This window comes from Talaromyces stipitatus, genomic scaffold, assembly GCF_000003125.1.
Source record: "Talaromyces stipitatus ATCC 10500 scf_1105507295511 genomic scaffold, whole genome shotgun sequence".
Taxonomy (NCBI): domain Eukaryota; kingdom Fungi; phylum Ascomycota; class Eurotiomycetes; order Eurotiales; family Trichocomaceae; genus Talaromyces; species Talaromyces stipitatus.
This window is the reverse complement of record NW_002990119.1, coordinates 2,167,345-2,179,862: the sequence shown is the minus strand read 5'-3', so window position 1 is coordinate 2,179,862 and position 12,518 is coordinate 2,167,345. Positions and strand designations below refer to the sequence as shown.

Here is a 12,518-nt window from a genome sequence, read left to right as displayed (position 1 = left end):
CAGGAAAATAGCCAACATCAAGAGGCTATAAAAGATGGGAGGAATGAGGAGGGCATACAGGCTGGAATAATATTATTCTTAGTGCATGTACGGTCAAATTCAGGAGTTAAATGGCCTTTAGACCCACATCACCAGTTTTTGTTACACTCGCCCAGCTATCACCAGCAAGGGTTTTCTCTCGCTCAGAAATATAATTTCTGATCGGATGGTATCATTCGAAATGCTTGGTAGTACGTAATGGTCATCCCAGGTTCGGCCATGCGAGCAGGGCGCATTGCACCCTATTCCTCGCCAGCCGAGTGCCACCTAAAAGGCTGGTCCCTGTAATAGGAGGTTGATCCGATGGTTGGGCAGGAGGAATATAAGTATGGTAGAAGTTTTCATTGTCTTCAATGTTCATTAACAAAAATACTGTTGCTAACATACAGAGACTGAAGCTTGAGAAGAAAGAATCCTAGCTACAAGAAACATCCCTCTTATGAATGTGTGAGTAGTTGACAGGAGACCTCACGTTATTCACCTAGTTGGTGTGGCTTGTCACAGATATCATATTGTGCTGTTCCAGTACTGTTACAAGAGCCTGCTACCTTGTTAGATTCTGTCAGTTGAAATCCGGAAAATGAAATTTATTAGTTTTTATGATCTCCACAACTACCAGCTCCCTCAATGCGACATGCGTGACAGTGTAAAGTAGTAGTACAATGTTGAGTCTCTTTGTCTCCTGCAGTTGGTGGAGAATCTGTTATACATGGTAGGCCATCAAATGTGATATCTGTATTTCAATGCCCCAATCCCTCTTGTTTTTATTGAATTGCTCATGAATTCCCTTCAATTGCTGGTTACGAGCAAGCCACTTGTCGTTATCAGTTAAGGCGAAATGAATTTCTTCCTGTATATGCCGTTTCAGAGCTTCCTCAATATTCCCCCTAAACCTTGCTGCTGCCGACATATCGATAATCTTATAAGATATGGTCAGTTTAATTCTGTAAGTTTCATCTTCAATCCTAGCTGTCTGCTTTTCACCGGTGATAGTCTGGATGTTCATATTGAATATCTTCAAATATTGTGTATACGGGTTGATGTAGATAAGCCCGGGCCCAACAGTGTTTTTGTATTTACCGAATTCCAAAACGGCTGCACTTTGGCCTTCTTCGATGATTTTGTAGCCTTTTGGGAAGCAAAAGCAGCATGGAAAACAGCTCAAACTGGCAATACAGCTCCCCAAGCAGTGTCCTTCCAAAAAGTTCATAATCAGACCTTGCTCTCTAGCAATAATAAATGAGGTTACTTTGGATAACTCACTAATTAGTCTATAATAGCCATAATTGTCCCCAGTCTCATCCACACAGGGAGGATCATGATCTTGTCGTTGTTCAGAGTCTATATGATATCCGGATGGCATAATTATAAAAAGGTAAAACGCAAATCGCGAAACTTGGTAAATGTAGTATGTGTGACGGTCAGTAATGAGGTTATTTGCAGAGTTTGGTTTACGTAGTCACATGCTAGGGTTACGTAGGGGGGTTCGTGTGTTGGATATTTGATACGCTAATCCCAATCAGGATGTCATTACTAATCATGATTCCTCGGAATAACGACATATCCGTGAGAACATGAGAGCCAAACTCAAGCCTACAGTTTGGAGTCAGGATGGTCATTTATCCCGTAAATCCGTGATACTTTGCCACTATGATGTGTATATAAAGAGGATCAAGATGTGTAGTTAGCTATGTTTTAGAAGACGTGCAAATCAGAGTCAATTATTCCTCACCCAAATTGTACAACTCCTATCAGAGCCTAACCCCGTTCGGACTAGTACCAAAAGATTCCAATAGTTATGAGCCCGGGATCACTGTGAGCTACACTTGAAGCTATTCACAGATCAATCCTCAATTCGGAAATCTTGTACAGCCAGCCACGATACCAAACCAGTGAGCGTCCTCGATTGTGATACAGTTCAAAACGATCCAAGAGCAATACAAGATATTAGCAATGGATACCAGGAAGAACATTGTAATCCTAAAAACGACAGACGACTGGAGAAAATGGATCGAACAGCTTAGCACGGAGGCAATGAAGGAGAATGTATGGGAATACATTAACCCTGACCCAAACCGGATGGTACTTGAGCCCGCACCAGCCAAGCCTACGGAGCCAGTTGCGCCTGAGATAGACTTCAGCAAAACAAGTGAAGCGCAGCTGTTATTACAGAAATATCAGATTGAATCCAACACATACGAACGACAACTCAGTCGGTACGAGAAACACCAGAAACGTATGAAGCATATGCGTTCTTATATTCTCGACACTGTGTACATTGGACATAAGCCTATGATTCGAGAAATCAGCGAAGTTTCTGAAATAATACGAAAGCTTAGAAAGAGCTTGCTCCAAACCAACCGAGAAGAGCTGTATGAGCAGCATCGAGAGCTCATAATGACGAAAAATTCCTTGAAACCAAAAGAGTTGATTCAGAAATGGCGAGATTTAATAATTGACATGAAATTCGCCAAATTCACTGAGATTCCGGACGACCGATTAACCAGGGACTTCATCAAAACAACTGAGAATGTTTTACCCAAGTTCTATGAGACATGGACCACCCGTATGATCGAATTCGATCTTGATTCTGGAGCTACCAATCTAATAGAAATACCAACAGTTGATGAGATTATTAGTCAATTCGAACAATGGGAAGAGGTGTATACCAAATCTAATCCACCTTCCAGACGGGATATTGCTATGGCGACATTTGGCGATAAATCCGACCAGACAGAGAAGGAAAAACAAGACACAACACCCAAACAAAAGACGAGAACCTGCATATGCGGTCAGGAACATCTATTTGAAGATTGCCCATATGTGAATTCGAAGAAACGTACCGTCAATTGGAAACCAGATGAAGCCATACAGAAAAAGTTCGAGCAACTAGAGCGACGTCATGGACATCCCAGAGCAAAAATGCTCCAAAGAATCAAGAAGAAACTGGAAAAAGAAGGCAGTAGTGGGACGAAAGTCTCATTTTTAACTGATGCTAAGAATGACAATGGGAATAAAGAATCAGCAAATTTATTGTATGATTCGGATGAGTATATTGGCATACTTCTCAACGCCAAGCAACCATCTCTAAATCCACCGATCAGTACAGCACTGTCAGCCTCAAGCAGAAATCTTGATATTAAGGAGATGACCTTACTCGACAGTGGAGCGACAGTTCATATCACCAATAAACGGGATAAGCTTATTAATATGCAGTCGAATGTTCGAACAATCATGGCCGGAAAAACAGAGATCCAAATGTATGGACCAGGACAGTACATCCTTCACCCAACAGATCCTATTAGCGATAAAGTTATATGCAAAGGAATACGGATCTTGGAAATGTGGTATGTGGAAGGGTTTCCTACAACAATTATCTCAATGAGCCAGCTTCGGAGCCACGGTATCAAATACGATGGAAAAACCGACAGATTGTGGAGCGAGCGAACAAACGAGGACCTTTGCCATGTCAAATGCACTGGCAAGCTATATCTGCTTGAATGGAACTCGAATAAGAATTCTAAGACATCCCTATCAAAGGAGTTAGCCTTAAGTTCGTTTGACAAAAGAATACTGAAGGATCCCGCACAGGTATGGCATAAGAGATTCGCCCACGTATCCAATAAATCGATTGAAAACATAGAGAAGGCCACTGAGGGAGCAAACATTACCGCACCGTTCCAAAAAAGGAACGAGGAAGGATTCGAGGAAAAATGCGAAGTCTGTGCAATCACCAAGATACGCAAGAAAATCAGCAGAGTTCCAATGACGCCACCGACAAGGCCATTCCAAAAGTTATTTGTGGATATTATTGTCATGAATCTTGCAATGAACAAGGATTCATATGCATTGCATGCTGTTGACCCATACACGAAGTTTCACATCCTAACGACAACTCGTACAAAGTCAGTCAACTTCAACCTTGAAAACATGATTGAAGAGATCGAACATACCTTCAAGACAAGGATTGAGGAGATCCAACTAGACGGAGAGTCATCGCTTAATGGAATCAGCTTCAGGGACTATTCTCAAAAGAGAAAAATCAGACTGATTGTCACCGTGCCAGATACACCAGAGCAAAACGGCCCAAGCGAGCGAGCTGGAGGAATTATCAGCATGAAATCTCGCAGCCTAATCCAGGAAGCCAACTTACCTCAAGGATTATGGCCAGAGGCTATGAAAGCTGCCGTTTGGATCCTAAACAGAACTCCGATAAAAGCCTTGGGCTATAAGACAGCATATGAGATGGCTCATGGGACGAAACCATACGTTGGGAATCTGTTTCTATTCGGATCTAAGGCATATGTCAGAGTGGACACTAAGAAAAGCGAGAAGATGGCTCTGCGCGCCCAGATAGGATTCTTGGTGGGATATGAAGCTCACAATATCTGGAAGATATGGACTACTGGACCTAATGGATCGAAAGTCATACGCGCCAGAGACGTCATCTTCGACGAGATGAAGAAATATGACCCAGAACATCCATTTGCTAAAGAGATTGTCAGAGAAGGTGTGCAGAGATACGTTGACAACGTTGACATACCAAATCTTGAAGACATCGAGCAAAACGATATAATCGACTCAGTTGACGAAGATATGAATCTACAAAGCATGGTCAGCCCAGTTGTGTCAAATATTGAAAATACTGGAGGCACATTACTTCATGATTCCATGGATATTAGCAGGCCAGGTCAAGCACTGGACATCCAACAAGATGTGCCACAAAACATGGAGATTGACGAACCAACCCAGCCGGATCAGGATACTATGGATATTGACCACGAAAATCCCGAAAATGAAGCCCAAGAAGCGACACAAATTGACAATCGTGAGAAATCCGTGGTGAAGAAGTTGAAAATCGACTCAGCTGGAGGGGTGGAGCATGAGGATAATATCAAGGAAGAAGTTGACGAGGATAAGAATATCCCCAGCGACAAACAGCTTCCTCAATCTTCAAGTCCCGTGACCATGGAAAGGCTTTCAGCCAATCATGATGCAGAAAAAGCAAATAACGTCAACAACGACTTACCTACCCCGCCTCAAGGAGCCTCTCAGCATTCAAGCGAAAAGAATGAGTCAACAGGAACTCAGGAACCCCTTAGTACCTCTCGAGCACAGGAGATTAACGCGGACCTCTCAGAAAGCAATATAGTGACAGGACCCAGGATTCGAGTACCGTCAAAAAGAGCCCTAAGTCCAGAATCAAGCTCTTTATCAAGGAAGAAGCACAAAAAACTCAGCCGCGCATTTTTAGCCAGGCAAAAGTTGCTACAAGATTCGACAACGGACAAAATCCTTTTAGCTGCACTAGAAAAGCTTGAAAAACCACTTACAGAACAGCTTCCACCAGAACCTAAGAATTGGACAGGCGTTTTACGACACAAATTCAAAAATCAGTTCATACAAGCTGCGAAAACCGAGTTTGAAGCTTTAAACAAGAAAGGCACGTTTGAGTTTGTTCCTAGACCTCAAAATAAGCATATTCTACCACTGACATGGGTTTTCAAATACAAATTTGACAAGTATGGCAAACTTTCAAAGTTCAAAGCAAGGATCTGTGTGCGCGGTGATCTACAACAGCCCAATGAGCTCGAGAAGCGAGCAGCCACACTGGCAGCCCGAAATTTTAGGCTGATGATGGCTCTAGCCGCTATATTCGACTTGGAGATTGTGCAATACGATGCCGTGAATGCCTTCATAAACAGTCTATTGGATGAGGAGGTTTATACATTGTGTCCAGATGGCTTCAAACAAAGTGGCAAGGTCATAAAATTACGGCGAGCTCTATACGGATTACGGAGAAGTCCTCGGTTATGGCAGAAAGAACTAACAACGACCTTATTAAGCCTGGGATTTGTTCCAATACCTGATGAAGAATGTCTATTTATCAAAAATGGCGTTCTTATACTATTTTTTGTTGATGACATCCTTGTGTTCTACGACAAGGACAAAAAACAAGCTATTTTCGAAGAAACTGAGAAAGGCCTTACGAGCAAATACGAGCTCCGAAAAATGGATAAATTCGAATGGTTTCTGAACATTAGGATCCTTCGTGACCGAGCCCAGAGAAAGATTTGGCTCTGTCAGGATTCCTATATCGCGAAGATAGCCAGTCAGTTCAATATCAACACCACGAACAACGTCGACACACCAATATCTGGCAATATTGAGGCCTCAAAAGGAGAAGCAACTAATCAAGAGATTCACGCCTATCAAGAGCTTGTTGGATCCGCCCTGTATGCCTCTATCATGACACGGATCGACGTTGCAAAGGCTGTCAACGAACTAGCCAAACACACGAAAAATCCTTCAATCGCCCATTTCCAGCAGATAAGGAGGGTTATCCAATATCTTTATAACACTCGCTTCCTAGCTATTGAATTCTCACCACCGCAAAATCCTGAGAAAGACGCGTTTATATGTGCCTCAGATGCCTCATTTGGAGACAACCCCGACCGTACAAGTTCCGAGGGTTATTTGGTCCAAATATATGGGGGCTCAGTCGACTGGAGAGCCACAAAACAACGCCTAGTCACGACATCAACCACCGAAGCCGAACTCCGAGCTGCCACCGAGGCCGCCAAGAGGCTTCAAGTTTGGAAACGTGTTTTCAGGTCAATTGGCTTCAAGCCTGATAGAGAGCTCTCTATCCAATGCGATAACAAGCAGACTGTTGCACTATTGACTAGTGAAGAACCGCAGTTTCGAACGAATCTCAAACATGTTGATATATATCATCACTGGCTAAGGCAAGAGATCTCCAAGAAGCGCCTCCGGATTGAATGGGTGGACACCAAGCGAATGGCTGCAGATGGACTTACCAAGATCCTACGCGGTCAGCCGTTCCTAGATTGGAGAAAACACCAAGGACTAGTGAATATAGGCCATTTGACACAGGAATAAAAAGCTCTAAGCTTCCATTCCTGGAGGGGTGTGTTGGATATTTGATACGCTAATCCCAATCAGGATGTCATTACTAATCATGATTCCTCGGAATAACGACATATCCGTGAGAACATGAGAGCCAAACTCAAGCCTACAGTTTGGAGTCAGGATGGTCATTTATCCCGTAAATCCGTGATACTTTGCCACTATGATGTGTATATAAAGAGGATCAAGATGTGTAGTTAGCTATGTTTTAGAAGACGTGCAAATCAGAGTCAATTATTCCTCACCCAAATTGTACAACTCCTATCAGAGCCTAACCCCGTTCGGACTAGTACCAAAAGATTCCAATATCGTGATTCTGTCACGTGATCACAACAATACATCTTGTTTGCAGATAGCCTCACATTCCTAGCTTTTTCTTTCTTTCTCCATGTTTGGTATTCTTGTACTTAGCTTCCAATATGACTATTGAATGAGCCCTTACAGTATGACACTTGGACGTACTTTGTGTACATTTATATCAGTATCAGCATATTTCCAAAATAGAAGGATAATTACATGCAAGTAAAGGGGATATCCCCAGGCAGGAGAAGCGGAATAACTAATATTCCGGTGCTGATACTTAACACCTGGGGATTCCTGTACACACAATCAACAATATTTATGAGAGCCGTGATATGTCCTCCCAACGAGTTCAATTGAATGTTTCGGTATAGAATGTATTTCTCTCCAATTGGTGATTCAATAAACCAAGTAAAGCTTGAATCAGATTTAGTAGTTACTCTAGAACCGCCAGCCAAGTTTCAGGTCTCTGTTAGGGTACAGAAAGAGAGCATAGGCGAGTTTTCCAGTCAATCAGAGCATACCATGTCAGCAAACATAGTGTTGGTTTAGCTACGTCCCGTATCACGAAGCGTAGGATATCGTAAGCTAGGGCGATCCAACTGCCCTACGTGGTGAGCCTTGCTATATAGCACGAAATGTAATATTATAAAAAGACTGACCCCCGAAACTAGGGGGGGCCGGGGTGCCTAGATACATTATATGGTGTTGGTCGCTCTAGCGCACGGAGAATAGTAATCCCGACCAGTTCGCGTACGAATCGACGGCGTGCTACAGCGCCGTATAGTGATTCGTAAGATCGCTATTCAAACACATAGATTTCCCATAACGGGTTGTGTGGCAAAGTTCCTCAGCATAATGCACATAGTGAGTACTACTATGCATGCTGATAATCAATTCCACGCTTTTTGTCCGTGCACATCGATTGATTGATTGATTCATTCACACATCTAAGCCTACTATACAAAGCTTAGGTCAACATCAACGCTCCTTATCTCAGTTTTGTCGGATTGTTGGGTTAACTTCAGGCCAATCCTGAATAGCAGTTTTACAAAAAAAGGAAAAAGAAGTGACTAGCAAGATTGTCTGTGTTCCGTTCTCTCTCTCTCTCCCCCTGTCCATCAAGTTTCAAAGCTGTGTTTTTATAACATCTTTGGCGGGGTGATTTGTGAGCTATCATGAGGGGTAAACATTGGGCTGAAATCTCGGTGCCCAGATATATGCCCTAAGGTGCCTTTTTAGACCTGTAAGATCGAATGTCGGATCTCTCTGCCTCTTTTGTAATCCGGATTATCTGACGGATATATGCCTGGTCTTAGCAACGGAGAGTGTATATAATCGATCTATCAATTCATGAATACTGCTCCCAGATGGAGTATTAAAGACTTCATACGGCATATGGCAACTGCGCAGCCAGTTCCATATGCCCACAATACTAAGACCCGTGTTAAGGCCTTGCGGAAAGCTCTCCTTGAGCAACCTGAAGGACGGTAAATCTTTATAGATAATAATGAGCTGATCCCTTCAATGCTTATTGATAGTATGAGCAAGTTGATTAGGAAGGAGCTTTATATATTAAAGCAGGACATTCCACTTCTTGGCCAATTTAACGCCACGTACTCCCCTAAGGAGCTCAATGCGAAGGATATCTATGATGAAGTATGCATCAAGGCTCCTGTTCTATGGTAACTCCTTAGGTCTATTACTGTATCCGAATGCATCCACCATTCGCTCTACCTTTTGAGCGTATTGTACCCGACGGAGGAATCACAGTCTTGGGGCATTATTTGCCTGCTGGGACTGTCATCAGTGGTAGTCCATATGTTGTTAATCGCCATAAGGGAACCTTTGGCCAAGATGCTGAATTTTAGCGGCCGGATAGGTGGCTCGAGCAGGATGAGAAACATAAGCAAAAACTGGTAGGAGTGTTTTGACGGTCAGTTTGGTTTCCCACATAATCTCTCGACAATTACCTGTTTCTAACCTTTTAACAGTTTGGTGCTGGGCGACGTGTGTGCATAGGCAAACATATTAGGCTTATGGAAATAAAAAAGCTCGTCGCATTCCTTGTTCTTAACTACAATGTAAGTTTCAATACATCATGATATTTACAAATCTAACAGTATACAGTTGCATATCATAGATCCGAAGGCCTTCCGAGTTGAGAAAACGTGGTTCTTCAGGCAAAAGGGGTTGAATGTATGGGTTGAAAAAAAGAGACCCAAAACCTTTGAAATATCGAGTGAATCAGATATCTGTTCAGTTTGAATATGGTCCTGCAGTTTTTTTTGATCTGTGACTTTGTCCCAGATGAACAAGTGAGATGTGCAATTGATAGATGGTTGTTGCTCTAGAAAGTATAGTTTGACACATTGTTTCCCTGAACCCCACGAAAAATTTGGCTTTCTAGAAGTAAAGATTTATGAATACATGCAAACAATGTCATTCACAGATGTTGGGTATTCTATTGGTAGTTTAAAAAGAGAGAATTCGGGGAGTACAATCCGTAGACGAAGACTTGAATCCAATCCAAAGTGGAATGTATTCGCTTCAGATAGAGATCTAACTCGTTAGCCAATCTTGACATACGATCCCGTCTTCAAAATTTGCTTTTTCGATGAACACATCCCATGTAGCCTGTACCTGGATTAGTATATAAATACTTTCGCACATACAGACGGGAGACACCAACCCAATCAATATCCATTTCACCATTCAACATCCGGAACATATCCTTCTCCATGGACATACCACGATCAAGTGGTTGAAAGTGCGAACTCTGTCCTGACATTTCAAACGTCGAATCGGGACTTCCGTTTGTTTTCTGAGAATAGCTACTCCCCGTCGAAGTTTGAAAGCTCGAAAGTATACCAGATAGAATCTGATATACCGCATGGGCCTGCTCACAAGACCCTTTCGCATTACTCCAAAGGGCGCAAGATGTCTCCAACGCATGCAAAAGAACCGCACAATCATATGGTGGTTTAAGATCCGGGCCCTTGCGTCCGTGTTCCAACTCGAGAAACAATATCATAGCGGCGAAAGCGAGCATCTGCCTGACTCCTGAAAACTTATACCAGGATGAATCTAACAGATGCTGATAATCTAGAATTGCCAAGGCTGAGGAGAGGCATCGCTCGCGAGAAAGTTTGTATTGAGGATCCAACCTAGCTTTCGCGATAAATTTTTGCAGAGTACAAATTCCTTTGTGGTACAGGGATTCGAGCTGCACGCCGGATATTCCGGATTGACGATTTAATGAACTCAAGTCTCGCTTGCCTTGAAAAACCTTCATGTGTGAGGGCATGTTCTGATATGCTTCACACAAGGATTTGTCAATGTTCAGTACAGTATCATAGGAACCTTCACCTGGAAGATTGTTGAAATCGGTGATGCGGCCAACAGCATGAGCTATACATCCCTTGACAATTATATAGGTCACCGGCGTACACTCGCTTAAGGGTCTCGAAGGTGGGAGAACTGTTGTCTCTTCAGATAATTCCCAGTCGTGAATATTGCGTGGTTCTCTCGTATCAGAGTAGATATTTCCCATCATACAGGGGAAGCCAGCTAGGAACGAGGCCAAGTCGTCCATCTGCATTACTGCATTCCAAACTCGGCGTCGATACTCTGCTTGCAAAACAGAAAGGGAGGTCAATTGAGAAGGATCGCGGTGATAGCCCATGTTTATCGCGGCCCGAACTATTACTCCTGCCACAATCCATAGATTGCGGCTATTATCATCTTGTCGATTAAGTTCGGCGGTTGCGTTAAATCGTAGCGTTTCGATTGTGTATGGTAGGCATTTAGCAATATCACCAATGAGGAGACACTGGACTGTGCGGAGCCGGTAGAGCTGGAATAGCGACTCTGAGACTCCTTCGTACTCTGGTGGCTCTTCCCATTGATGGTAAGACAGCATAACAATGCCGAGGATTGAGAAGAGCAGGCCTAGCCATATAATATTTGTTTGGGAAGGGTCTCTCCAGTGCTCATTGTACTATTGCGGATCAGTAAAGACAGCAAGACAAGTGGGCTAATTGCACACCTCGCGCATAAAAGTTGGCTCATGCAAGATAGCTAGTAGGGTTGTGAGCTTGCGATTAACATGAGGCAATGTATGAAGATGACTTACGAGGAACTGATAGAGGGAAGGTCGTATAATCGAAGAACTGCCTAATCAACTCATCGACTTCAAGCTTTGACGGCAAAGTCGCCAATACTTCTGCTCTCTCTATTTGTTTGACTTGGCCAAAGAGCAAGCTGGATCCATCAGCCTCCGTGTATGATAGGGGGCCATGATTTGTCTGGTCATCTTGACTTTGGGACCAGGTCTGTTTCAGCTTGTTGATCTAAGCCAGAGTTAGTGTACAGGCGTGCGTTCCAAGAAAACTGTAAGTCAAAAGTGGAAGAAGGCGGCAGGGAAAAAGAAATTGACAAACCTCTTCTAGTACATTATGCCAATCATCCGCCACTTTGTAGATGGAATGGACGCCATCGATTACGGTTGAACCTGTATCTGCAATAGACACCACACTCGACGTATTATTCCTGATTGGCTACATTTGTGGGCAGACCGATCTGGCCCTGAGCTATGATTCTCTTTACTAAATCTTCCAGGTGCTCTATCCGGTGCTGCATTAAATCTTCATGGTTATTCTGATCATGGGCTATCGGTGCCGTGTGTGTTTCTAGAGCCTCGATACTTGCAGCTCGTCCGTTCATCGCGAGCTATACAATTCTGACAAGGTTTCTCACGATTACACTTTAGCCTAGTTTTGTCCGCATCTTTTAGGACTATGCTCATTTACTCGGGGTCGTTGAGCTACACACTTTCTGGAACGGCAAGGGTCACATGAAAGGGGAATTCGGGCCTTTCTCCCAGCTTTGTATAGGTGCACAGGCACAGGATCCGGGATGGTCTGTCGTTCGTGCTGCATGGTGAGGGTTGTGAAGTGGAGTGGCAGCTAGTCAATATGGGTGATGATTCTAGTACCGGGTAGAAACAAGTGTTGGAGGAGTAACCCAGAGAGAAACCTACGTGGCCCGGATTTATGTCAGTGAACTCAAATTAATACGAAAATGCGCTGATGGGAAGAACATGCATTATTCAGGTGAAGCAAGTTAGTGCAGATAGCGTAGTACTACCATTTCTAGGCTACAGTGTTTCTATTCGCCAATATCGTCGGTGCCCTAGTCAGTATCCCTAAATCCTGGCGTCTGTGTTGAACCCGGTCAAATGATTTGCA

The 12,518-nt window shown here is 43.3% G+C and overlaps 3 protein-coding genes across 3 annotated transcripts, besides 5 other annotated features; 1 reads left to right on the top strand and 2 right to left on the bottom strand.

Moving 5' to 3' along the window:
* Window positions 1-64: part of a mobile genetic element that runs on past the window's edge.
* Window positions 1-125: part of a mobile genetic element that runs on past the window's edge.
* A 116-nt stretch (window positions 126-241) lies between these two features.
* Window positions 242-1,402, bottom strand: TSTA_105170 (uncharacterized protein; the record flags this gene model as incomplete). The annotated part of the gene is made up of 3 exons (XM_002486498.1): window positions 242-411; window positions 521-580; window positions 844-1,402. 3 exons carry the CDS (start codon window positions 1,400-1,402, stop codon window positions 242-244), a joined length of 789 nt encoding a protein of 262 aa, XP_002486543.1.
* Window positions 1,403-1,992: 590 nt separating this feature from the next.
* TSTA_105160 (uncharacterized protein) lies at window positions 1,993-6,942 on the top strand (the record flags this gene model as incomplete). The annotated part of the gene is made up of 1 exon (XM_002486497.1): window positions 1,993-6,942. The coding sequence occupies one exon, from the start codon at window positions 1,993-1,995 to the stop codon at window positions 6,940-6,942; it is 4,950 nt and encodes a 1,649-aa protein (XP_002486542.1).
* Window positions 3,109-4,641: a mobile genetic element.
* Window positions 3,328-4,296: a mobile genetic element.
* Window positions 5,026-6,921: a mobile genetic element.
* A 2,926-nt stretch (window positions 6,943-9,868) lies between the features above and the next one.
* TSTA_105150 (uncharacterized protein) lies at window positions 9,869-12,209 on the bottom strand (the record flags this gene model as incomplete). Its single annotated transcript, XM_002486496.1, has 4 exons — window positions 9,869-11,220; window positions 11,405-11,621; window positions 11,833-12,000; window positions 12,081-12,209. The coding sequence occupies 4 exons, from the start codon at window positions 12,207-12,209 to the stop codon at window positions 9,869-9,871; spliced, it is 1,866 nt and encodes a 621-aa protein (XP_002486541.1).
* Between the last annotated feature and the right edge of the window lie 309 nt (window positions 12,210-12,518).